General features: G+C 44.5%; 1 protein-coding gene and 1 long non-coding RNA gene across 8 annotated transcripts in view; one reads left to right on the plus strand and one right to left on the minus strand.

Annotated features, from left to right (window-relative positions):
* Positions 1 to 14,562, minus strand: part of ZNF674 (zinc finger protein 674) — a 32,598-nt gene extending 18,036 nt beyond the window's left edge. Inside the window, exons 1-4 of one of the 7 annotated variants that reach the window (XM_074391782.1) lie at positions 14,463 to 14,562; positions 13,607 to 13,717; positions 11,229 to 11,272; positions 1,068 to 5,861 (exon numbers count right to left, since the gene is read on the minus strand). In XM_074391782.1, coding sequence (XP_074247883.1) covers positions 1,068 to 1,427 — 360 coding nt within the window. In that variant the 5' untranslated portion in view covers positions 1,428 to 5,861; positions 11,229 to 11,272; positions 13,607 to 13,717; positions 14,463 to 14,562. The other 6 variants (XM_074391781.1, XM_074391786.1, XM_074391783.1 and 3 more) reach the window with 6 other exon arrangements.
* A 14-nt stretch (positions 14,563 to 14,576) lies between these two features.
* Positions 14,577 to 18,692, plus strand: LOC104653111 (uncharacterized). Its single transcript, XR_746382.3, has 2 exons — positions 14,577 to 14,715; positions 15,589 to 18,692. It is a non-coding gene; the product is annotated as an uncharacterized LOC104653111 (long non-coding RNA).
* Positions 18,693 to 26,468: the final 7,776 nt, after the last annotated feature.

Here is a 26,468-nt window from a genome sequence, read left to right on the forward strand (position 1 = left end):
AATTCTGCTTGGGGCTGTCAGACCAGGATTCGCAGGAGACACAGAGCTACAACAAACAGTTCTAAACATAGCTAGCCAATCATGACAAACCATTCTAACCTTCATTCATCAATCATGAGACAAAGAACAGGAAGCCAGAGGTCTGTGGCCTGGGCAGCTGACCAAGGCAAAAGGGGAAGGATCTGCGCTTGGCCTTGTCACCACCAAACAAAAACTCACTTCTGCAAGTGCTCCAATTCCTCGCAAAGACCAATACCCCCTGTTTCTGCTCCGGATCCCATCCTGTCATGTTCTCACTTTGGTGGCCTTCAATTCAAGCCACTTGTTGCACCCATAAGGCCCAAACCGGCCATAGTAGACACCAGTTTACCCAGCTGTGCAGAAGGAGAGGAGACAGGAAAGCCAGGGTGCCAGAGGGTGGTGACAGGCAGGTTTCTCCAGCAGGAGGGCTTCTCAGAGCAATCCAGGAGCTATTAGCCCAATCTGCCCCTCCCTTGTGATAGCTCCAGTGCCTGGGAACAAAACCACACTGCTGAGTGCTAGGGTGACATTGCTTGGAAGCCTGAACCTGTTCTATAGACCAATATCTCTTGTAACGGCCCCAGTAGCACAGCTTCCAGGGTCCCAGTAAAAGATGTGCCCAGTTACGTGTCACTGAGTGACAATGTACTCAGAAAATCCCAATCCATGGCTTCCTACCAGCCAGTCATAGTTTATTCAGTCCTCCCAGTCCAAATGCAGTTTGTTTACCAATTTGGATTCATTTTTATCAGGAGTGATGTCACCTAGTTTGATATTGTGAAATATATATTTGCTTTTTGTGCTGTCTCCTAGCAAAATGCTCCTGCAACCCTTAAAATAGCCTCTGAAGTGATCAAAGTGTCTTTTATATGCTAATGAGATGACTGGTGGCTGGCTGCCTTTAGGTAACTTTCAGATGGGGTCTGGTCACCAGAAAATCAAGGCAGTATTAGAGGGTTGGGAATTTCATCTCCATCCTCAAAACTCCTGGGAGGGGAAAGAAGATGAAGGCTGAGTTGATCACCAAGGGCCAATAATAATCATACCTGTGTGATGAAGCCTCCATAAACACCCCGATGTGGCCAGGGGTGGTGGCTCATCCCTGTGATCCCAGCACTATGGGTGGCTGAGGAGGGAGGATCACTTGAGGCCAGGAGGTTGGGGCCGCAGCAAGACAAGATTGCACCACTGTACTCCAGCCTGGGGGATAGAGCAAGACCCTGTCTCTCAAAAACAACAACCACCACCCCACCACCACCACCACAGGACTGGGTGGGTTCGGACGGCTTCCAGACAGCTGAACACTTTGTGATTCCCAGATGGTAGTGAGTCCAGAGAAGGCATGAAAGGTCCGTGGACCTTCCCACATCCCTTCCCTTATGCATCTCTTCTATCTGGCTGTTCATCTGTAGCCCCTGTAATATCCTTTATAACAAATAGGGGAAATTCAGTTTCCCTGAGTTCTGTGACGCACTCTAGCAAATTAATCAAACACCAGGATGGAGTCAAGAGAACCCCTGGTTTTGTGGCCCATCTGTCAGATGTATAGGCCACACTCTACTTGTGACTGGCATCTCAAGTCGGGGCAGTCTTGTGGGACTAAGCCCCAACCTGTCAGAGCTGACAGTAACTTCGGGTAGATGGTGTCAGAAGGGAATTGATTTAGAGGATACCAAGCTGGTGTCCACTGCAGAACTGCTTAGTATGTGGGGAAACAGCCTGCGGCCTGGGATCACATCTGGTGTGGGAAGTGTTGTGTCAAGTGAGAGTAGACAGTAGGAAAAATGTAGGATTCCTTCCTTATCTCTCAGACCCAGTAAAATAGCCGTCATCCCATTATCGCGTTTCCAGTAACACAGAGCTAAATATGACAATGATGATGAGAGTTAATAACAACAGATCCTCTGAGTGTCAGAGGTTACTTCTTAAAAATGAAACTGCCTTTACAAAAATTAACAGTGAGAAAATTATGATAGTGAAAGAGATCTGATCTAACCAACCCCCCATTCTGCCTTTAACCTCCAAACTGCTGTTAATCATTGCTGGGGCTAGGCCAAGCAAACTTTGAAAGACCTTTATTTTATAGTTTAAACAATAATAGACCATGGGTGTCCAATCTTTCGGCTTTCCTGGGCCACACTGGAAGAACTGTCTTGGGCCACATATAAAATACACTAACACTAAAGATAGCTGATGAGCTTAAAAAAAAAAAAAAAAAGTCGCAAAAAGAATTCACAATAAGTCTCATAATGCTTTAAGAAACTTTACAAATTTGTATTAGGCCGCATTCAAAACCATCCTGGGCCACATGCAGCTCATGGGCCATGGGTTGGACAAGCTTGTAATAGCCTTCGGCAAAACTCAACCACCTTTGTAAAGCTGAGAGGCTACCAGGTTAGGAGGATATGAGGAGCCTGAAATCTGCTAATGTGTAGACTAAAAGATTTCCAGCCATCATTCCAGAGGTCACAAGATTTGGAACTCCCTAATTACTCCCACAGATAATATCACTATTATAGAACCTAAGATTGACCTTTTGAGGCATTTTTTTAAGTGTTTGCATTTCTGATGACCAGTGGCTCCACCAGGGCCAGTCAACCTCCACCAACTGGTCCTATGGCCCCATCCAGAAGCTGAATCCATGGCCCACCAAACTATCCTTGAAAAACCCTACCCTCCAAATTTTCGGGGAGACTGATTTGAATAATAACTTCATCTCTCAGACTTGTATCAGTTAAACTCTATTGCAATGCCGTGGTCTCAGTAAATTTCTTTTGACTGTGCAGTGGGCAGAAAGAACCCACTGGCTGGTTACAGTAAAAGTAAGTCAAATCAGCCAAGTGTGGTGGCTCACACTTGTAATCCTAGCACTTGGGAGGCTGAGACGGGCAAATAACTTGAGGTGAGGAGTTCGAGACCAGCCTGGCCAACTTGGTGAAACCCTGTCCCTACTAAAACTACAAAAATTAGCCAGGTGTCGTGGTGCACACCTGTAATCCCAGCTACTTGGTAGGTTGAGGCAGGAGAATCGCCTATAATCCCAGCTACTTGGAAGGCTGAGGCAGGAGAATTGCTTGAACCCAGGAGGCAGAGGTTGCAGTGAGCCGAGATCATGCCATTGCACTCTAGCCCTCCAGCCTGGGTGACAGAGCAAGACTTTGTCTAAATATATATATATATCTTAAATCTATGCAGAAAAAAATGACATTAGGAAAATCTGATGGATTAGTCCATTCTCAACACTGCTAATAAAGACATACCTGAGACTGGCTAATTTATAAAGGAAAGAGGTTTAATTTACTCAGTTCAGCATAGCTGGGGAGGCCTCAGAAAATGTATATGTATAATCATGGCAGAAGGGGAAGGGGAAGCAAGACACTCTCTTCACAAGGCAGCAGGAAGGAGATGTGCAAGCAGGGGAAATGCCAGAAGCTAATAAAACCATCAGATCTTAGGAGACTCACTCACTATCATGAGAACAGCATGGGGAAACGGCCTCCATGACCCGATTACCTTCACCTGGTCCCACCCTTGACATGTGCGGATTACAATTCAAGATGAGATTTTGGGAGAAGACACAGCCAAACCATATTTTCTGGTGAGGTATTTATGGAGGAAACAACTCGGGGATGAGAGTTTTTTTTTGTTTGTTTGTTTGTTTGTTTGTTTGTTTGTTTGTTTGTTTTAAGACAAGGTCTCCCTGTGTCATACAGGCCAGAGTGAAGTGGCATGATTATGGCTCACTGCAGCCTCAACCTCCCAGCTCAAGTGATCTTCCTGGGCTCAAGCCATTATCCTGGACTCAAGTGATCCTTCTGCCTCAGCCCCACAAAGTAGCTGGGACTATAGGCACATGCCACCTTACCCAGCTAAATGTTGGATTTTTTGTAGAAATGGGGTTTCACCATGTTGCCCAGGCTAGTATTGAACTCCTGAGCTCAAGTGATCAACCCATGTCAGCCTCCCAAAGTGCTGGAATTACTGGTGTGAGCCACCACACCCAGCCTTAGTGATTTAAATGTGTACAAGAAAGCTATGAAATATATCAAAGTTTTTATAACTTTGTAGTGGATAAAAGCCTTTCTTTTTGAGACAGAGTCTCACTCTGTTGTCCAGACTGGAGTGCGTGGGAGATCTCAGGTCACTGCAACCTCTGCCTCCCAGATTCAAGCGATTCTCCTGCCTCGGTCTCCCGAGGAGCTGGGACTACAGGTGCCCACCACCACATCCAGCTATTTTTTGTATTTTTAGTAGAGATGAGGTTTTACCATGTTGGCCAGGCTGGTCTTGAACTCCTAGCCTCAAGTGATCCACCTGTCTCATCCTCCCAAAGTCCTAGAATTACAGGCATGAGCCACTGTGCCCAGCCGGCTAAGAGCCTTTCTAAGCAATCCCCAAATTCAGAGGACATACAGTCACAGATTGATCAACATGACTGCCTATACATTAGAAATTGCTAAATAGCAGAATGAATTTTTTTTGAGACGGGGTCTCACTCTGTTGCCCAGGCTAGAATGCAGTGGCATGCTCACAGATCACTGCAGCCTCAACCGCCTGGGCTCAAGTGATCCTCCCACCTCAACCTCCCTAGTAGCTGGAACTATAGGTATGTACCACCATGTGCAGCTAATTTTTGTATTTTTTGTAGAGACAAGGTTTCACCATGTTGCCCAGGCTGGTCTTGAACTCCTGAGCTCAAGCAATCCTTCTGCCCCAGCCTCCCAAGTGCTGGGATTACAGGCATCAACCACAGCACCAGTCCAAAAATTATAATATTATGAAACATCAATATCAAAGTGAGGAAAGTATTTGAAATATAGAAACCAATGGGCTAATTTCCTTTATACACTAAAATTTTAACATATCATTATAAAAACGACTACAACTTAATAAATAACTGAATGAATATAAAATAAATATATAACTTACCATGTATCCCTTTCATATTCTTAAACACTAAAAAGGCTGTTAATACTTAGTACAGTCAAGTATGTAGAAAAAAAGCCAAAGAAGTTATAAACTATTGCCAGGTGCAGTGGCTAACGCCTGCAATCCCAGCACTTTGGGAGGCCAAGGCAGGCAGATCATGAGGTCAGAAGTTCGAGGCCGGCCTGACCAACATGGTGAAACCCCGTCTCTACTAAAAATACAAAAATTCACTGGGCATGGTGGCTCATGCCTGTAATCCCAATTAGTCGGGAGGCTTAGGCAGGAGAATCGCTTGAATCTGGGAAACAGAGGTTGCAGTGAGCCGAGATCACACCACTGCACTCCAGCCTGGACGACAGAGCAAGACTCTATCTCAAAAAAAAAAAAAAAGGAAGTTATAAACTGTTTACAGCATTTTTGGGGGGACAGTTGGTTAATATATATCAAATTTTACATTGCAAATTCCATTTAACAAAACAATGACCTTTCTAGATTTTACCCTACACCTGTAATATATCAGTAAGAAAAGACAGCCCAACAGTATGAATAAAATACTCATAGCAACAGACATGTTAGAGGCCTAGAAATACACAAAGATTATAAACCTCACTAAAATTCACACATATGCTCATTAAACAGTAAGATATTGTCTTTTATCCCTAAGAGTCACTGCTGATGAAGAGTATTCGAAATTATATACTCTCATATAAAGGCTGGTTGACAGCCTGACCAACATGGAGAAACCCTGTTTCTACTAAAAATACAAAATTAGGCAGGTGTGGTGGCATATGCCTGTAATCCCAGCCACTTGGTAGGCTGAGGCAGGAGAATCGCTTGAATCCACGAGGCGGAGGTTGTAGTGAGCCAAGATTGCGCCATTGGACTCCAGCCTGGGCAAGAAGAGCGAAACTCTGTCTAAAAAAAAAAAAAAAAAAGAAGCGGGTTGATACATAATTTGGCTGTACCTATTAAAGGTATTTGTTTCTTACTTTAACCAGCAGCTGCATTTACAGGACTCTATCCTAGTGAAATATTTATGTGTACATAAGGATGTCCAAGGCAGTCCTATTCGTAGTAGCAAAAAGCAGAAGAAAGCCCTAAAAGGCCCAGCACACTGGCTAATGCCTATAATCTCAGCACTTTGGGAGGCCAAGGCAGGTGGGTCGCTTGAGCTCAGGCATTTGAGAACAGCATGGGCAACATGGTGAAACTCCATCTCTATAGAAATAAAAAAGTTAGCCAGGCATGGTAGTTCATGCCTATAGTCCCAGCTACTCAGGAGGCTGAAGTGGAAGGACTACATGAGCCCAGGAGGCAAAGGTTGCAGTGAACCGAGATCATGCCACTGTACTTCAGCCTGGGCAACAGAGCAAGATCCTGTCACACACACACACACACACACACACACACACACACACACACACACACACAAATAAAGAAAAGAAAGCGCTAAATGTCCTGTGTTCCTGGGAACCCAAAAATGGTAGGACAGCTGTATTACCAGGTGATACTGCTTATGATAAAAATGACCCGATTGGTAAATAATCTGCATGTGGGCTGGGACTAGAGCGTGGTTAAATAAATTGCTACATCTCTACTCTGGAACTGTCATGATAAAAATGGACTCACACATAAGGATACCTGGGACACTTTTGTCTAAATGAAAAAAAAAAGCCAATTTCAGAAAAGCATAGTAGCAGCATATTTTCATTAAAAACAACCCATGCAAAATTCTGTGGCTTTGTATATATGTAAAACAAAACATTTCTCAAAGGCAAACAGTTAGTAGAAGGGCTGACACTGGGCGCATTTGTTGGAGTGCAGCAGAAAGGGAGGAATGAAAATCAGTCCTGTTTTTCCTGGCTTGAAAACTGGGAAAGTAAACATAGTTTTGAATGGCATCATATTTTTTCTGTATGAATTACCAGCCTTGGCCAGGCGCAGTGGCTCACGCCTATAATCCCAGCACTTTGGGAGGCCAAGGCAGGCGGATCGCCTAAGGTCAGGAGTTCAAGAATAGCCTGGCCAACATGATAATACCCTGTCTCTACTAGAAATACAAAAAATTAGCTGGGTGTGGTGGCAGAACCTGTAATCCCAGCTACTCAGGAGGCTGAGGCAGGAGAATCGCTTGAACCCGGGAGACAGAGGTTGCAGTGAGCCAAGATCATGCTATTGCACTCCAGCCTGGGCGACAGAGTAAAACGCCGTCATTCATTAATTCAAGAATAAATAAATAAATAAATAAATAGCCTGCCTCATCTTTTTGACTCCTTTCTACCACATTTTTGGGTCTTTTTAAAATCATTGTTCATATTACATCCTCTGCGTATTATTTGCCTTGCATGTATTTTCTCTTGGCCTCAAATATGTCTTCTGACTCTGCAGTTTTTAACATTTTAATATAGTCTAATCTGACAATCTTTATGACTTCTGAGTTTTCCTTCTTTATTAAAAATGTTTTTTCCAGGGCTGGGTGTGGTGGCTCATGCCTGTAATCCCAGCACTTCGGGAGGCTGAGGCAGGCAGTTCAGTTGAGGTCAGGAGTTCAAGACCAGCCTGGTCAATAGGGTGAAACCCCATCTCTACTAAAAATACAAAAATTAGTCAAGCATGGTGGCGCACACCTGTAGTCTGAGCTACCTGGGAGGCTGAGGTGGGAGAATTGGTTGAACCCGGGAGGTGGAGGTTGCAGTGAGCCAAGATTGCACCACTGCACTCCAGCCTGGGCCACAGAGGGAGACTCCACCTCAAAAAAAAAAAAAAAAATGTTTCTTGCACTGCAGAAAGTTATACATATATCCTCCTAAATTTTTACCCAATTTTTCAAATAGATATTTAGGTCTTCATCCAATCTAGAATTCACTAGGCGAGTCTTTGTTTCCATACAGAGATTCAACTGTGCCACCATCATTCAGTAACCACTTTTTCCACATAACTGAAATGCCATTTTTATAATCTTGGCTCACAGAATCCTATAGAAGCAATACAAAAAATCTAGAAGCCACAAAAGATTGTGAAATTAGACCACATTAACAAAATGTAAGTGTCCATGCCCCAAAATGAATAATAAGACAAGTCAAATCAAATGACGTAGAAAAAATATCTGTAACATATATGACAGAGATCTTATTTACTTGTGTTAACATAAAGAGCCAATATCCTGCAATCAAATTAATTCCACGCCCAAGAGAAAAGGGGACAAATGACTAGAATAAATAATTGAAATAAAGAAGTACAAATGGTGATTTAAAAAAATGAAAAGAAGACCAGGCACAGTGGCTTACACCTGTAATCTCACCACACTGGAAGGCTAAGGTGGGAGAACTGCTTGAACTCAGGCACTGGAGAACTGCCTGGCCCACACAGTAAGATTTCAGCTCTACAAAAATTGTAAAATTAGCCAGGTATGGTGGTATGCACCTGTATTCCCAGCTACTTGGGAGGCTGAGGTAGGAGGACTGCTTGAGCCTGGGAGGTTGAGGCTGCAGTGAGCCATCATCACACCACTGCACTCCAGCCTGGGCAACACAGCAAGACTCTGTCTCAAAAAACAAACAAATAGCCCAGTGCAATGGCTCCCACCTGTAATCCCAGCACTTTGGGAGGCTAAGGCAGGTAGATTGCTTGAGCTCAGGAGTTAAGAGACCAGCCTGAGCAACATGGCGAAACCCCATCTCTACAAAAAATACGAAAATTAGCCAGGTGTGGTGGCGCACACTTGTGGTCCCAGCTGCTCAGGAGGCTGAGGCAGGAGGATCACCTGAGCCTAGGTAGTCGAAGCTGCAGTGAGCTGTGATCATGCCACTGTACTGTAGCCTGGGTGACAGAGTGAGACCCTATCTCCAAAAAACAAACAAACAAAAAATATCAAAAGACACCAAATTCAGCAAATGTGAATTAAAATGCACCACTCTTCTCATGCATCATGGCAAAAATCAAAGCACTGGATAATGCACTCTGATTGCCTATTTATGGGAAAAGGCATATAGTGCTGCTAGGAGTACACATCAGTATATTCTATTTGGAGGGCAATTTGACAGTTCTGAATCAAAATTCATGATGTACATAAAGCTGACCTAGAAATCTCATATCTGGCATACTCACATGTAGGCAACAGAATGTACTGTACATTGCTATGCTGTTTATAGCAGGAAAAGACTAGAAATACCTTAAATGTTTTTTTCATTGACCACTGGTGATCACTGAAATGTTCATCACTAGGAGAAAGGTAAATAAATATTGGTGTCTCCATGCAATGAAATACCGAGCACCTGCTTTTGCAAACAAGGTAGACCACTGGTTTAAACACTGGATAATTCTGTCCCCTAGGGGATATTTGCCAATGACTAGAAACACTTTGGTTGCCAAAACTGAGGGAGGGATTCTACCAGCACCTAGTAGAGATAGAGGCGAGGGACCCTACTACACATACAATGCACAGAAAAGCAGCAACAACAAGTTATGGTCGGAATCACAATGACAATAGTGCCGCACTGAGAAACCCGAGGGACAACTAAATACAAGTAAAGTGGAATGATCATGAAGACAAGACCAAAAGGACCAGAATGAGCTCGAATTTGTTAGAGAAGGAGTGTGAGAGTGAGAGCTAGCACTTACCGGAGTGAGCAGAAAAAGAGATTCATACATCCAGACAGATAAGCATATATATTCTCTGAAAAACTGTACCAAAAAAATGAAGGTGTCTTGAGGATGGGAGAATTATTTTTTGTCTTTTCTTGAACAAAGCTTTCATTTGATTTTTTACCATGTGTATGCATTACTTTTAAATGTTCAATTTATTAGTGCTCTATTCAGACTATTTTTTAATTTTTGACATCCATATTCTTAAGGGAAACTGGTCTATAATTTTCTTTTTTGTAGTATCTTCCTCAAACTTCAGGTTAAGTGGCTTCCCAAAATGAATTAGGTGCCTTTTCATCTTTAATAGACTGGAAAAGTGGAACATAGAAATTATCTGGTCTTTACGTTTAGTGAAAGGAGTAATTATGAAGGATTTCAGAGGGCAAATTTAAGTGTCAGTACCTTTTAGTCAAAATCTGACTTCCAGGTATAACCTCCATAAACACTGGTACTACAGAGCAAGCAGATACAGAGAAAGTTGTTCATGAGGCATGGTTTACAATAGTAAAAAGAAATTAGGCCGGGTGTGGTGGCTCACACCTGTAATCCCAGCAGTTTGGGAGGCCGAGGTGGGTGGATCACCTGAGGTCAGAAATTTGAGACCAACCTGGCCAACATGGTGAAATCCTGTCTCTACTAAAAATACAAAAATTAGCCGGGTGTGGTGGCATCTGCCTGTAATCTCAGCTACTTGGGAGGCTGAGAAGGAGAATCATTTGAACCCGGGAGGCAGAGGTTGCAGTGAGCCGAGATCACACCACTGCACTCCAGCCTGGGCAACAAGAGCAAAACTCTGTCTCAAAAAAAAAAAAAGAAAAAAAGAAGAAAGAAAGAAAGAAGAAAGAAAGAAAGAAAGAAAGAAAGAAAGAAAGAAAGAAGGAAAGAAGGAAAGAAGGAAAGAAGGAAAGAAGGAAAGAAGGAAAGAAAGAAAGAAAGAAAGAAAGAAAGAAAGAAAGAAAGAAAGAAAGAAAGAAAGTTACATGGTTAACATCCATATCATGAAATAGGAATTAAAACAGTCTTTATATATTGACGAGGAACACCACCAAGGATATAATCAGGTGCAAAAAGCAAGATGAGTATGCGAGTACGATGCCATTTGTGTAAAAGCATAAAAAATAATGCATATGTGTATATTTTTAGTTCATTAAACTGACATAAATACATCTACCCCCACAGTTTCACCCAACTGTTAATAGTGGGCATCTCTCAGGAGGAACATGGCATTGCGGGGAGAAGAAATAGAAACTTTATTGGCTACTAGCTTCTTCTATGCACATTAAAACATTATACATAAACTTACTCTCTTAAACATAGTAAAAAAAAGACCAAGTGATCTAGAAGTGAAGAAAGGGGAAAAAGCAAGATGAATCTATGTATTTAAACAATCTTCTCTGAGGGGAAGAAGAAAAGATGAGGTACAGTTCCCGGAAGAACAAGTAGAGAGAGGTATCTTTTTCTGTTTTTCCTCTCTCCTGGTAAGGGGAAGGATTAGAGAAACCAGAGGCTGAGGAGAAGCTGAACAGAAAACAGCCAGAGAAGAGGGGATAATTGGTATTTTCAAGTTTATTATACAGATTCCAAACCCTGCCTCAATTTCACTGGAAAAAAACTAGGGGTACATTAGAACTCACCTGGGATGTGGCCATTCTGTTGTGCTCCTCCAAAGGATGGAGATCTACAAAGGCAGAATTCAAAGTGTTGAGTTCAGTGGGTATAGACTTAAGACCATCACCACCACCCTAATAATTACCTTTGCACCCTGGGAAGAATGATCTAAAAATAAGGCCTGGTAGCTTCCACCTATTCCCATGGGATGCTACTAAGATCATGTGGGTTTTGCACATAAAATTTTGTCTCCCTTACTGGACAGATGTATGACTTGTATCCAAAGCCATGTCGGAAACCAGTAACAACTTAACATCTCCTTTATCTCAAGAATTCCATTCCTAGCACAAAGATGCCAAATGTTCACTGTTGTCATTTCCACTATGAAAAATCCACCTATAATCCCTGCATACTGGGAGGCTGAAGGAGGACTGATTGAGACCAGGAGTTCAAGACCAGCCTGGGCAACACAGCAAGGCCTTGTCGTTACAAAACTAAAAATTAAATTAAAATATTAGCTGGCATGGTGGTGCATGCCTGTAGTCCCAGCTACTCAGAAGGCTGAGGTAGGAGGGTCTCTTGAGCCCAGGAGTGCGAGGTTACAGTGAGCCATGATCACATCCCTGCACTCCACCCTGTGTGATGATGTCAAAGCCCAGCTCAAAAATAAACAAAAAGTAAAAAAACACTTGGAAGCAACTAAATGTGCAACAAAGGGGACTCAGTATAAAATATGACACATGCCAACAAGCATACTACACGGGCTTTAAAGATGCTTTCTGAACTCTGTTTTCAGTTCCTAGGTGTTTAACAGGAGGTTCCAAGAAAGCAGCAGCATTGGGATCTCATTTTTGTTAAGCAATATGTACAAATACGATGTTTCAAACAGATTTATTCTTTTTTTTTTTTTTGGAGATGCAGTTTTGCTCTTGTTGCCCAGGCTGGAGTACAGTGGCAGGATCTCCGTTCACTACAACCTCCGCCTCCCAGGTTCAAGCAATTCTCCTACCTCAGCCTCCCAAGTAGCTGGGATTACAGGCATGCACCGCTGCGCCCAACTAATTTTTTTGTACTTTTAGTAGAAATGGGGTTTTACCATGTTGGTCAGGCTGGTCTCGAACTCCTGACCTCAGGTGATCCACCAACCTCAGCCTCCCAAAGTGCTGGGATTTCAGGCCAGAGCCACCTCATCTGGCCTCAAAACAGCATTTACTCAAATACTGATGACATTGGTTACCTTGATCGATTTCAATTTTCTTGCTTATTTGCATTTTTGATAACAAATATCAATTACTAATGAAACAAAAATTAAAAAGTATTAAAAATCACCTCTTATCAAACAGAACCCTAGAGGTGAAAAGACCCTCTGCAAGTATGTATGAGTAGGATCTCTGGATGTGGTTTGGAGAAAGGAGCCCAACCACGGCTCAGAGGGCTGCAAGGGAGGTGCGGTGTGCAGGTGGGTGGGTAGCAGCCCAGCAGCGTCAGTTCTGTGAGGGGCTGAAAACCACTGTGCCTGCTCCCCTGCATCCGCCTCTCTAACTGGCCACCTACTCTGTTCCCACCCCACCACTTCCTCCTTTCTCATAATCTGCGTTTTGATTGCCAGGCCCCTTCTTTGGCAGTTTTTCAAAAGAAAGTTCCAGGAAGGAGCTTCTGTGCAGAGTAACCGTTTCATTCTGCAGCAATCACTGTGACAGCATCAGGACAACAGGGTTCATCCGTGTAGGTTAACAGGTCATGTCTTCAGATCCAGTTTCATTAAGGATCGAAATAAGGCAGCAGAGCTGGATGACAGCATACCTAGAGACTACTCTGAAATTCTATAAACTAAAAATATATTTTCTGCACTTTGGTCAGGATGGAGGGAGACTCAGCAAGCAGGTGGAAGCAGGTGCCTGGTTGATGGTGTGGGGCCAACTCAAATTGAGAAACAGCCAATGGCAAGAGAATGGGTGTGCTAGGAGAGGCCAAGTCCTCTGTGGCTGGCTGTGATCCTTCCCAGCCTCATCCTGCCTTTGCAGGTACCACAGCAGGGCACCTGCCCCATGGAGGGCATCCATGCCTCCATCCACCTGTGATTTTCACCTGTCCCTCCTCCAGCAGGAATCAAACTGCATGGTCACATGGTCCTCAATGGCACCTGGAACCTGAGCCAGCTTTGCTCTGTCTCAGCTGAAGGGAGGGACAAGGCTGCTATGGGTCCTGCTCTTCTAGGACCTGCTGTATTGTGAGCCTCCTTTCTCTGCCCTGAGGATCTAGGTCTGGGCTCTGACTGAGGCTTCTCCTCCAACTTGCCTCAGCTCAGCATACCTCTCAGGACCAAGGGATTCAGAGACAAACCCGTCCCAGCTGGGACCATCACTGTAGCACTGGATCTCTGCCTGTGACCCAGCGAACTCACCTCCTCCTGGGGCCTCAGCTTAAGTCTTCTGAGACTAAGTCAGGAAGCCGGAGCACAGATAAACTGGAGTTTGAAGTCCGTGAGCAGTAGTTTCAGGTCTGCACTCTGACCCTGAAAACACAATGACCACAGGAGATTCAATTAGCAACACTTATGCTCCCTTCATGCAGTGAAGTTGGGTAAAACACAGATTTTTACGCAACGGAGGGACAATGTCTCATTCTAGCTTTAAGGGTTAATATTCATGCACAGCTCAATTATCCTCAGTGAGCGAAACCCTGCCTTCCTGAGTCCGGGCTTTGCAACCAACTGATTGCCTGCTGTGCCACTTTTATTCATTGAAGAAATGAGTGCCTTCCATTTGCCTGTTCTCCGTGTTGGAAATCCATCAATGAACAAAATCTCAAAATCCCAGCTCCAGATTTCTAGTCTGGCAGAAGAGACACACAGGAAACAATAAACATGATAAACAAAGTACAGGAAAAGAAAAAGAGAAAGGATCCCTAGTGTTTGCTACCTACGTGACTTCGGACAGGTTGCCGAGCTACACCGTGTCGTTTTCTCTCTATAACATTAAAATAATCATCGTAACACCTCACAGGGTTCCTGTGAAGGTTAATGTGAAACATCTGCAGGAGCGCCTGGCAGTTACTAGGCGGTGAGAATACAAGCGCTGAGTGACTCAGTCAATTAGTCGCTGGCCCTGAACCTCGCCCCCAACACTCACGCCCACCGCCAGTGTCACTCAACCCCCACAAGGGCGCTCACCCGTGGCCCCATAACCCCGCGGCCCCGTAAACCCGTCATTGCTTCCGCCCGGCGATCAAAACCATCACTATCTCCCCGTCCCGCTTACTTCACCGCCAAGAGGTTGACACCTCAGAGACAGACGACAGCAGCCAGTGTCAACGAAGCGCCGGTCTCCGGGTCAGCCGAGCACTTCCGCTTCCCACCGCTCCCTGGGAATCTCAAAACAATGCGCAGGCGCAGTGGCTTGGAGGCGGGACAACACGGCCTTTGGCCAATAGGGCGCTCCTCAGGGCCCGAGCTTCAGTATTTATGACAGTGTGCGCTCTAAGGGGAGAAGGAGCGTGTGACCATTTCCAGCGGTGAGTCGTACAAAAGGGGCGGCGTACCTGGGAGACAGGGCGGCGAGAGGCGAGCGAACTCCTCGCGGGCGTTTCAGTGGCCAGGCTCCTGGTGGCTCGGAAGCCGCAATCCCTTCTTCCACTTCAATCTCTTGCGGTGGACGCGGGGTGTTCCCACCCCTCTGTCCCCAAGGCCACTGTTTCTGCCTTCCGCTCCTGGGAATAGGAAAAAGAGTTGCGCCTCTGGCATCAGTGGCGTCTCCTGAGCGCGGCCCTGTAGGGTCCAGGCAGGCCACACGGAGCGGGGCCCTCGGCCTGGCTCACAGTGTCCTAAGAACAAGGGGTCTGGCACAGTCGGGGAAGTGACCTGGAAGAAGGGAATTGGAGCCGGGCTTCAGAGCCAGCAACCTCCCGGAGTGAGGGAAGAAAGCCTCATTTTGATTGTTCTCTACCCAGTGGAGGGGATCCGGTTGCTAGGATCTTAGACACCCTGGGAGAATCTACCCAGTGGAGTGGGTCCGATTCCTAGGATCTTAGACACCTGTTTTTTACTTTTTAGCGGAGAGGTGCTTTCTCTGGGAATGCCAGTCAGTGGCAACATGGTCTGCTGAAAAGGCCTGTAGTGGCCTTGAGGAAAGTTCTGTTCCCTGTCTGGGTCTGGGAGAAAGAGACCAAGTGTGTTCTCCATGCTTACTATGCCTGCCTGGTCACCAAGCAGGCCTCCTTGGGTCAAGTATGGCCGAGTCTCCCTCAGGTACACAGCAGGCCTTTCTGTGCTGGAGCCAGCTGGTGCCAGACACTGTTCATAGATGTGTCCAAGACGTTTGTGGAATCTGTCAGATACATACTTAATTTCCATTTAAACATGGGTCTTTTTCCTCTTTGTCTTCTCAGGTTAACTCGCATTCCCCAGATAAGTTTGGATGAGTTACAGCCCAAATCTGCAAACTCAATACAGCCAAATCCTGGGAAGTAACCCTGTCCAAGCATCCTGTACAAGTCCCAGGAAAAGAGCTTGTTGTCCCTTGGACATGTGAGCAGTGAATTACCACTCATTCAGAATTTCATGTGCATCTGTTACTCAAGGCCAGGTTTAGAGATACCAACCTATTTATTTCTAGAGGAGAGGTGATCTGATAACCTCTTGAGACATCACTATCACTAGGCAGGAAAGGGTTAATGGTATGACAGTGTCCTGAGGACAGCAGAGAAACTGCAAACTGCAGAAGCACCTGGTCGGTGGCCCTGGCCAGCATCTCTCCATATCCTGATTCTGTAAGACCCAAGTGTTTCTGCAGAAAGAGAAGGGACTGGTGTTTTAGATGTGACCAGATGTAGGGCACACTCTTATTGCCATGCCAGCATTTGCTATTCATGATGTTAGTATTCAAAAATCAAGAAACACTCTGCCTGGGCCATTGGTGTCTACTAATCCATTGGAAGAGACGACTGGAATCCACCATTTACTAGCTTCTTAGGTCTCAGTCCCCTCTTTTCTGCCATAGCTGAGGACCACCTATCCTAGATGGCTGCTGTTATTGTTCAAAGAAACGTCTTTAGAGCCTCAGCCCAGGAATAGCCCATGGCAGGCACCTGGTAAATGTTGGTTTTCACTGTCCTCTCCTAACACTGAAACGTGCAGCACTCTCTGCTACTGCCCTTGTGGATTTCCACAGGCAGGAGAGTATCCAGTGTTGAGTGGAGCTGGTATCCTCAGAAACAAAGCCCCTTTCCTCATTTTGTGCCAATCTCTTCAGTCATTTTTATCTTAGTAGTATAGTGCTTTGTCAAAGTCACTGTTATCTAATGTTAACAGTTGTTTTTGCCAGATGACTTTTCAAAAGGTAATGTTACCATAATACCAGTTAATGTGATAAGAACATTGCACGTAGCCAAATATATAATTTTTTGAGGAGTTTTTTCTCTTGTTGCCCAGGCTGGAGTGCAGTGGTGTGATCTTGGCTCACTGCAACCTCTGCCTCCCGGGTTCAAGTGATTCTCCTGCCTCAGCCTCCCAAGTGGCTGGAATTACAGGCACACACCACCACGCCAGTCTAATTTGTTTGTATTTTTGGTAGAGACAGGGTTTTACTATGTGTTGGCCAGGCTGGTCTCGAACTCCTGACCTCAGGTGATCCGCCTGCCTCAGCCTCCCAAAGTGCTGGGATTACAGGTGTGAGCCACCGTGCCCAGCCAAATATTGTCTTTATTTATTTATTTTAGAGACAGGATGCCATTTTGTTGCCCAGACTGGAATGCGGTGGCTATTTACAGGTGTGATCATAGCATACCATAGCCTGGGCTCAGAGAACCCTGCCGCCTTCACCTCCTGAGTAGCTGGGACAAGTGTGCACCACCATGCCTGGCTAATTTTTAAATTTTTTGTAGCGATAGAGTCTGGCTATGTTGCCCATGCTGGTCTAGAATTCCTGGACTCAAGTCCTCTTCCTGTCTTCAGCCTTCCAGTGTCAGGATTACAGGGTGACCCACACACCCAGCCAGTGTGAATTTTCTAATGCTGAGTAAGTTGTGATCCAGAAGTAAATGTATCTGCAAGCTGATTTAAATTGTAGATTTTCTCTTCATTGTGTATTTTCTGATGTTGAAGAAAGTCTGAATATTAACCAAAGTTTTCCCTTTTTCTTAAATATGTAGGAATTATCCTCAAAATCTCTATAGCAAAAATATTTTTACGTACATTGTATTTCAAGGGTTTTTATTCTGCATAAGCAACCTTGTTTTATTGTGACTAAATTTATTTGGGAATTTTATCATATATATAATACTGAGATGTTCTAATTCCTTTTGTGAAAATGCTCTTGTTTAAAAACCACTGCCTTCAAATGAAAGCCATTAGGTTTGCTAAATGTGCCTCCTCTTTTCTCCATGTTTTTCTTTCATTTTTTAAAAAACATGTCTTTATTTTTTTATACCTAAAACAGTGGGTTTTAAAAATGTGATATGTGTATGCATTGTGTAATGATTACCGCAATTGACTAATACATCCGTCACCACCCATACCGTACCTTAGATCTGCAGAACTTGTTAGTCTTAGAGGTGTTTTTACCTTTTAGGTCGGACATAGTGGCTCACGCCTGTAATCCTAGCACTTTGGGAGGCCAAGGCCAGTGGATTGGCAGAGCTCAGGAGTTCAAGACCAGCCTGGGCAACATGGTGAAACCCTGTCTCCACTAAAAATACAAAAAATTAGCTGGGCGTGCTGGCACATACCTGTAGTCCCAGCTACTTGGGAGGCTGAGGCACAAGAATCATTTGAACCCAAGAGGCAGAGGTTGCAGTGAGCTGAGATTGCACCACTGCCCTCCAGCCTGGGCAACAGAGCAAGACTCTGTCTCTAACAAGAACAACAAAAAAGAATGTTTTTACTTTTTGACCAACATCTTCCCATTTCCTGCCTCACACCCCTGCATCCCCATTTCTTGGTAACCACTGTTCTACTCTCTGTTTCTATGAGTTCAACTTCTTTAGATTTCACCTTTAAGTGAGCTCATGCAGTATTTGTCATTCTGTGTCTAGTTTATTTCATTTAGCATACTATCTTCCACGTTCCTTTTTCCCTCAGTGTCTCGAGTCCACCTTTGCATTATCACTTTATTTTCTGAAATGAAAATGGTATTGTGGCTACTATGTATGAATATCCTAGCTAGATACCAACTATGGGCTTTATAGTATCTGGATTAGCTGTAATGTACATGTGAATGATGACTACTGAAATATATATAGTAGGAAAATTGATGCACTTCAAAAAGCAATAACACAACTACAAATAAGCCTAAGAAAGTTGGACATCATCTATATAAAGGAAAATAAACTGTACTCCTTAGTGAAGACTTAATACTGTAAAACCCAGATTGTCCCTAAACCTAATCCATAGATTTAAGGCAATTTAACCAGTATGCTAAATGGGATCAGGGGCCTATAGTACAATGATTCATTTTAATTGGCAAAAAAAAAAAAAAAAAAAAAAAATACATGAACCATGAAGAGTATTTGGTGGATAGAGGTAACATGGGAAAACTCATCTTACAAGATACTAGAGGGCATTATAAACTAAAGTAAATCCTGTGGCATAGAGCAGAATTAAAGAGATCACTGAAACTAAAAAAAATCCAGAATCGGAATATATGGAATGTGGAGTCCCGATAATCAAGCAACCAGAAGGAAGGGGTCCCAGGTGAGAGAGAACAATTGTTCTACAGATGGCTAATCGCAAACCTGCTGGCAAATATCCTGTTCCTGAATACCTCCTTCTGCAGTAGCCTCTCCAGGACAACCTTATAAAACTTCCCACCAGTCCCTGCCTCTGTGCAGATAGCCCTTTCTCTGCTGTGCTACCCATTGAACCCTTGCAATGTATCTTCATACTTTCCCTGATAAATCTGCCTTTCTTCACCTATGACTGTTTTGGTAAAATTCCTTTACTGTCCACACCATCCCCACCCAGTCGCACCCAGGACATGGAAGACTAAAGGTCTGAAGTTTAGCTTAAAAAGTGTGAAAAAATAAGTTGAGAGGGGCCAGGCACGGTGGTTCACGCCTATAATCCCAACACTTTGGGAGGCTGAGGTGGGAGGATGGCTTGAACCTAGGAATTTAAGACCAGCCTGGGCAACATACGAAGACCTCATCTCAATCAAAAAAAAAAAAAAAAAAAAAAAAATCTGGGCATCTTGGTGTGTGCCTGTAGTCCCAGCTACTTGGGAAGCTGAGGTGGGAGAGTCACTTGAGCCCCAGAAGTTGAGGCTGCAGTGAGGCATGATCATGCCATTGCACTCCAGCCTGGGAAATAGGGTGAGACCCTGCTGCAAAAAAAAAATTATAAACCTACTTAATGCTAAGTTATAATGGTTGACAAAAATGTCAGTAGAAGGCTAAGTTCCAATGTATTTCCATGTATATATGGAAAATAATATAAAACTGTTGTTTTAAGTTTGTGAAAACTGATAGGGTTGATGTGATATAAGGAAAAAAATCCTGGACACCTACATATTATGTATAATGACAAACTCCAAGTGGATTAAAATTAAATAGGAGAATAAAATAAAAAATACAGGGGCTGGGCATGGTGGCTCATGCCTGTAATCCCAGCATTTTGGAAGGCTGAGGCAGGTGGATCACGAGGTCAGGAGATCAAGACCATCCTCACCAATATGGTGAAACCCTGTCTCTACTAAAAATACAAAAATTAGCTGACCATGGTGGCATGCACCTGTAGTCCCAGCTACTCAGGAGGCTGAGGCAAGAGAATCGCTTGAACTTGGGAGGTGGAGTTTTCAATGAGCTAAGATCATGCCACTGCATTCCAGCCTGGCAACAGAGCAAGACAAGACTCCGTCTCAAAAAAAAAAAAAAAAAATTTATATATATATATATATATATATATATATACACACATATATATATACATATACATATATATGTATTATATATACACACACACACACATGAATATTATATAACATCATAGTGGAGCATAAACCAAAAGGACAACCCTGAAGCCATAAAGTAAATCCTAGACCTCATTTTAAAAAAAGGTGGATGTGTGTGTGTGTGTGTGTGTGTGTGTGTACTATGTATTTTCTTTTTGGAGACAGAGTGTCACTCTGTCACCCAGGTTGGATTGCAGTGGCATGAACTCAGCTCACTGCAACCTCCACCTCCCAGGTTCAAGCAATTCTCGTGCCTCAGCCTCCAGAGTAGCTGGGACCACAGGTGCGTGCCACCACACCCAGCTATTTTTTTTTTTTTTTTGTAGAGACGGGATTTTACCATGTTGCCCAGGCTTGTTTTGAACTCCTGAGCTCAGGCAATTCACCCACCTCGGCCTCTCAAAGTGCTAGGATTACAGGCATGAGCCACTGCACCCGGCCCATTAGAAAATTTTTTGAATCCACAAGATAATATATGTGACAATGGAAAAAACAAATTCTGCCAAAATATATTTGAAGATGTTTATTCTGAGCCAATATGAATCTCAGAGGTGATGAGAAAGTGTGCCCCAGCAGTCAGGTTACAGTTTGGTTTTATGAATTTCAAGAACGTAGGAATTGCAGGTAAAATAATAAATCAGTGCATGGAAGGTATACATTTGTTCAGTCTGAAAAGGTGGAACATCTTGAAGGGGGAGTTTGGAAGCCATAGGTGGGTTTTAGGTTTTGTTTTTTTTTTTTTTGAGTTGGAGTTTTGTTTTTTTGCCCAGGCTGGAGTGCAATGGCCCAATCTTGGCTCACTGCATCCTTCATCTCTGGGGTTCAAGCGATTCTCCTGCTTCAGCCCCCCGAGTAGCTGGGATTACAGGCATCCGCCATCACACCTGGCTACTTTTGTATTTTTAGTAGAGGCAGGGTTTCTCCATGTTGGTCAGGCTGGTCTCAAACTCCTGACCTCAGGTGATCCCCCCACAACGCTTGGCCTCCCAAAGTGCTGAGATTACAAGCGTGAGCCACTGTGCTGGTTTTAGGTATTTTTTAGATGACAGTTGGTTGAGAGAGTTAAGCTGTTGTCTGGAGATCTGAAGTCAGTAGAAAGGAATGCTTGAGTTAAGATAAGGGGGTTATGGGGGCTGAGGACCTGGTTATGTAGATGAAGGCTCATAGGTAGCAACCCTCAGAGAGAATAGATGGTAAACGTCTCGGACCTTAAAGATGTCAGACTCACAGTTAATTTCTCCTAGATCTGAGAAAGGCCTAGAAAGGGAAGGCCTGGGTGCATTAGTGGAGATTCTCTACTGATGCAAAATTTCCCTGCAAAAGGCAGCTTTGTAGAGCCATTTCAATGTGTTGGCCCTGTGGCAGCCATCTCAAAATATGTCAAAGAAATATATTTTGGGATAAAATAATTTGGTTTCCTTCAGTGCCCGCTATCTATCATGTGATGCTACACCAGAGTCAGGTTGGAAAGTAAGCCACATTGTGTCATGTTAGTTTTTAAAATCTAATTAGATTTTTATGGTTTGTAGGGCATGACTCCCCAGACCCCTTAGATAGGAATTTCAGGATCAGAGTTTAGTCTTCATATGCCATAGGAAATAAAAAGACAAGTTATAGACTGGGAAAAATATTTGCAACACTTAAGAAGAAAGGTAATATTGAAAATCCCTGTGGAAAAATTGTGACAGTGAGAAAATTATGACAATGAAAGAGATCTGATCTAACCAACCCCCATCTTGCCTTTAAAATCTAACCTGCCCTTGGTCATCCCTGGGCATGGGCCAAGCTAACTTTGGGAGAAATGTGGTTTACAGTTTAAATGATAATAGCCCTTCCCCAAAACTAAACGACCTTTGTAAAACTAATGAGGCCAGGGCAGTGGCTCACACCTGTAATCCCAGCACTCTGGGAGGCCAAGGTGGGTGAATCACCTGAGGTCAGGAGTTCAAGACCAGTGTGACCAATATGGTGAAACCCGGTTTCTACTAAAATTATAAAAAATAGCCGGGCGTGGTGGTGTGCACCTGTAGTCCCACCTACTTGGGAGGCTAAGACAAAAGAATGGCTCAAACCCTGGAGGCAGAAGTTGCAGTGAGCCAAGATGATGCCACTGCACTCTGGTCTGGGCAACAGAGCAAGACTTCATCTCAAAAAAAAAGAAAAAAAAATTACCCATAATTTATTTGTAAAATATGTAAAGGTGTACATATGTAAAAGTGAACATATGAATAGAAAATGGAGAAGGAGGTTGGGCGCGGTGGCTCATGTCTGTAATTCCAGCACTTTGGGAGGCCTAGGCAGGAGGATCACTTGAGGTCAGGAGTTCCAGATCAGCCTGGCCAACATGGTGAAACCTCCTCTCTACAAAAATACAAAAATTAGCTGGGCGTGATGGTGGGTGCCTGTAAACCCAGGTACTCAGGAGGCTGAGCTGGAGGTTGCAGTGAGCCGAGATCGCACCATTGCACTTTGCCTGGGCGACAAAGTGAGACTCCATTTCAAAAAAAAGAAGGAATGTCAAAAGGCAAGTCATAGAACAAGGAAAAAGTTGTAACTTTTTAAATTAACTTTTTCTTTTGAATAGTGGTATAACATGAGACTATCATTTCAAAGCAGTAGAAAGTCCATTTCTGTGAGGGGAAAGTGTGATGAATCCCGTACCCACATCTCCAACCTTGAGTTTCTTCTAAGCTCGAATCCTACATTTCCAATGGACTACTGCACTTTAATGTTTAGAAATCTGATTCACACTTCAAATCTTAAGATTCAAACAGGGCTGGGCATGGTGGCTCACACCTGTAATCCCAGCACTTTGGGAGGCAGAGGTGGGCAGATCACTTGAGGTCAGGAGTTGGAGACCAGCCTGGCCAACATGGTGAAACCTTGCCTCTACTCAAAACACAACCCACCTCCTTATGCCCCTCATAACACCTCCCTACCTCATACCCAGTCTGGCTTACAGTTTAGTCCCACGGCTACCTCTCCCACCCTTGTCCAACAAATTCCCCTTCGTGAAGTGGCTGGAGCTGAAGGAATAGTCTGGGTACACATTCCTTTTTCTCTGTCTGACCTCTCCCAAATCAGTCAGCATCTAGGCTCTTTCCCATCAGACCCCACCAAATATATACAAAAATGTCAGTACTTAACCCAGTCTTATAATCTCACCTGAGTAACTTCAGTGTTACCCTTACTTCTATTCTCACCCCTAAAAAAATGCTTAATCTGCATTTTATCACCCAGTCTGCTCCTGACATTACAAAAAAGCTACAGAAATTAGAATCTGGCCCTTAAACCCCACAACAGGAATTAATCAACCTCACCTTCAAGGTGTTCAGTAATGGGGAAGAAGCTGCCCACTGGCAGCACGTCTCAGAACAGATGCTTGTCTCTGCCATGAGACAACCCCCAGGCGCAAAGCCTGTGGCTGCAAAAACCCCACTGGCTCACAAAGACTTCAAAGCGCCCAGACTGCAGCGTCCAGCTGCCCCTCCTGGACCTTGCTCCAAGTGTCAGAAGCCTGGCCACTGGGCCAAGGATTGCCCGCAGTCCGGGATTCCTCCTAAGCCCGGCCCCATCTGTGCGGGCCCCCACTGGAAGTTGGACCGTCTGACTCATGTGGCTGCTCCTTCCCAAACCTCCTCGGCTCGGTGGCTGAAGACTGATGCTGCCTGAGCATCTCAGAGGCCCCCTGGACCATCACAGACACTGAGCTTCAGGTAGCTATTATGGTGGAGGGTAAGTCCATCCCCTTCTTAATCAACATGGGGGCCACCCACTCCTGGCTGCCTTCTTTGCAAGGACCTGTCTCTGCCTCCATAACCATTGTGGGAATTGACCGCAAGGCCTTCAGGCCTCTCAAAACTCCACAAGTCTGGTGTCAATTAGGCCAGCACTCCTTTCCACACTGTTTCCTAATCATCCCCACTTGTCCAGTTGGCCTCTGAGGCCGAGATATCCTAACAAAATTGTCTGCCTCCTTAACTATTCCTGGGATACAGCCACACCTCATTGCTGCCCTCCTTCCCCAAACCCGTACCTCCCTCAATAGCTCCCCTTATGACCCCTACCTTAACCCTAGGGTATGGGACACCACCTCCCCATCCCTTGCTCATTCACCCCTCGTCATCACCTTAAAACCTAACCACCCTTATCCTGCCCAGCACCAGCACCCCTTCCCAGCACCCCATCCCAGCACAAGCCTTAAAGGGCCTAAAGCCTGTTATTACTCACTACACCATGGCCTTTTAGTTCCCACTAACTCTCCCTACAACACCCCCATCCTACCTGTCCAAAAACCGGGCAAGTCCTACAGGTTAGTCCAAAACCTTTGCCTTATTAATCAGATAGTGCTCCCCATCCGTCCTGTATTGCCAAACCCCTATACCCTCAGCAACTTTTCTGAAACTCCCCCGAATTCCTGAGGAAACTTAAATGCCCTGCTCTTGTCTATCTTGCTGCTTTACCCTCTTCCTCCATTCTGTTTGCCAAGACATTTCCTGGTTCCACCCCTTGGCTGCCACCCTTAACTCTCTTCTAGAAAGAATAAATGACCTTCTTTTCCAAGGTACCCTTTGTGACTTCTCCCCCAATAAAGTACAACTGTTTACTTTCCTTCTCATTCTTAGTCTTATCTATTCCTCCTGCTCCCTTGGCTGCCCCACATAATTGCACCTCCCCTTCCTATTATTCCCAGTGACCTCTACAAAACCATTAATTTAATTCATTCTTTGCTAAACCAATCCAACCCAACTCTAACGAAAGGTTGCTGGCTTTGCATCTCCCTGTCAGCTACAACTTACACTGCCACTCCCGTTTCTGCAAAAACGTGGATTCTTACTCACCTATCACCCTCGCTCAGAAGGAAAAAGCCCCTTCCAACTCTTAAATATGCAGTCATCCGTTACGACCATGATCAAACATACCCTAACAGGACGTGCACTCCTACATTTCCAACTTCACTCCACATACAGGTAATAACAAACCCATACATGATTCTGTAACCATAAATACTGTTGTAACTTTTCAGGCCTCTTTATGCTTCCAACGCAATCTATCCTCCAGCCTACCTCTTGGCCACCAACTGCCCCATCAATGCAACTTTATAACTCCAAGGCCCAACCGACTGTCAAAACTTTCTAGTCACCCCAACCATTTCATTTAGCTGACCTGTCTGCTTTACAGGACCCCAAAAAGTCAGTACCACGTCTTTGCTTAACAATCCGTGTTTTGTGTTGGCAGACATACCCCTTGCATGACTATTCATCCCTGGACCCATTGTAACACAGTTCCCACTTAAACTCATCCACATCCCCAAAGTGGAATCATCTTTTTCCTAACACTACTATTTGCAAAAGGCCTTTACACAGTTGCCCCCACTGCTTAAAGCACACCTCAGAAAGTCTCTGTTTCTATTATTTTCTGTCTAACTGTGCTCAAATTCACTCTAATTTACTTTTACATGCCCTGCTCTTGTTTACATTGCCAGTTTACACTTTTCCTCCGGGCAATTACAGCTAATATTTCATGGTTTTACCCTCAAGCTGCCACCCTCGACTCTCTCTTACAGTGGATAGATAACCTTCAGTGTCAGGGAACTCCCTAACTCTTCCACCCCAATGAAGTTCTTTTTTTTCTTTTATACTCACTCTTAACCTTACTCCCGTTCTCCTGCTACTCTCTACCCCTACCTAACATACCACCCAACCCATCAACATAACCCATTCTCTCCTATTTCAAACCCTTCCTTAGCCAGCGATCGTTGGCTACGCATATCCCTCTCCTCTTCCTCCTACACAGCCGTCCCCGCCCTACCAGCGGACTGGGCAAACTCTCCCATCTCTTTATACCTCCAGGCTTCCTTCAGCAACTCCCACCTCTAAGCCCCGGAAGAACTCCTCTACTTCCTAGGAAGATTCAACAAGAACACCCAGATATCTCATACTAATAGGCTGCTGCTCTTTGCACCTACCTACGTAATCTTTCCCTTTTCGGCAACTCCACACCCCCTAGTTTTGGACCACTAACCACACAAACAACTACGTCTATTGCCACTCCCTTATGCCTTTCCTGGCAACCACCTAATGGAATTCCCCTAGGAAACCTCCCAACCTCTTTGTGTCCCCTTACACTTCACCTCCAAGGCCCTGTCACCCACATTAACCAAGAAAGGTCCTCCCTCATGTCAATAGCAAGTTTTGCCTAGGTGGGCATTTACCACTCCTCCCCTTGTTCATCAGACTCTCCTCCAGCCCCCTCTTCCTGCCCGCTCATACCTAACCTTGTTAACGTAAGTGAATGTTACTCATAGATACCAAACGCTTCCTC

Source organism: Saimiri boliviensis, chromosome X (assembly GCF_048565385.1).
Source record: "Saimiri boliviensis isolate mSaiBol1 chromosome X, mSaiBol1.pri, whole genome shotgun sequence".
NCBI lineage: Eukaryota > Metazoa > Chordata > Mammalia > Primates > Cebidae > Saimiri > Saimiri boliviensis.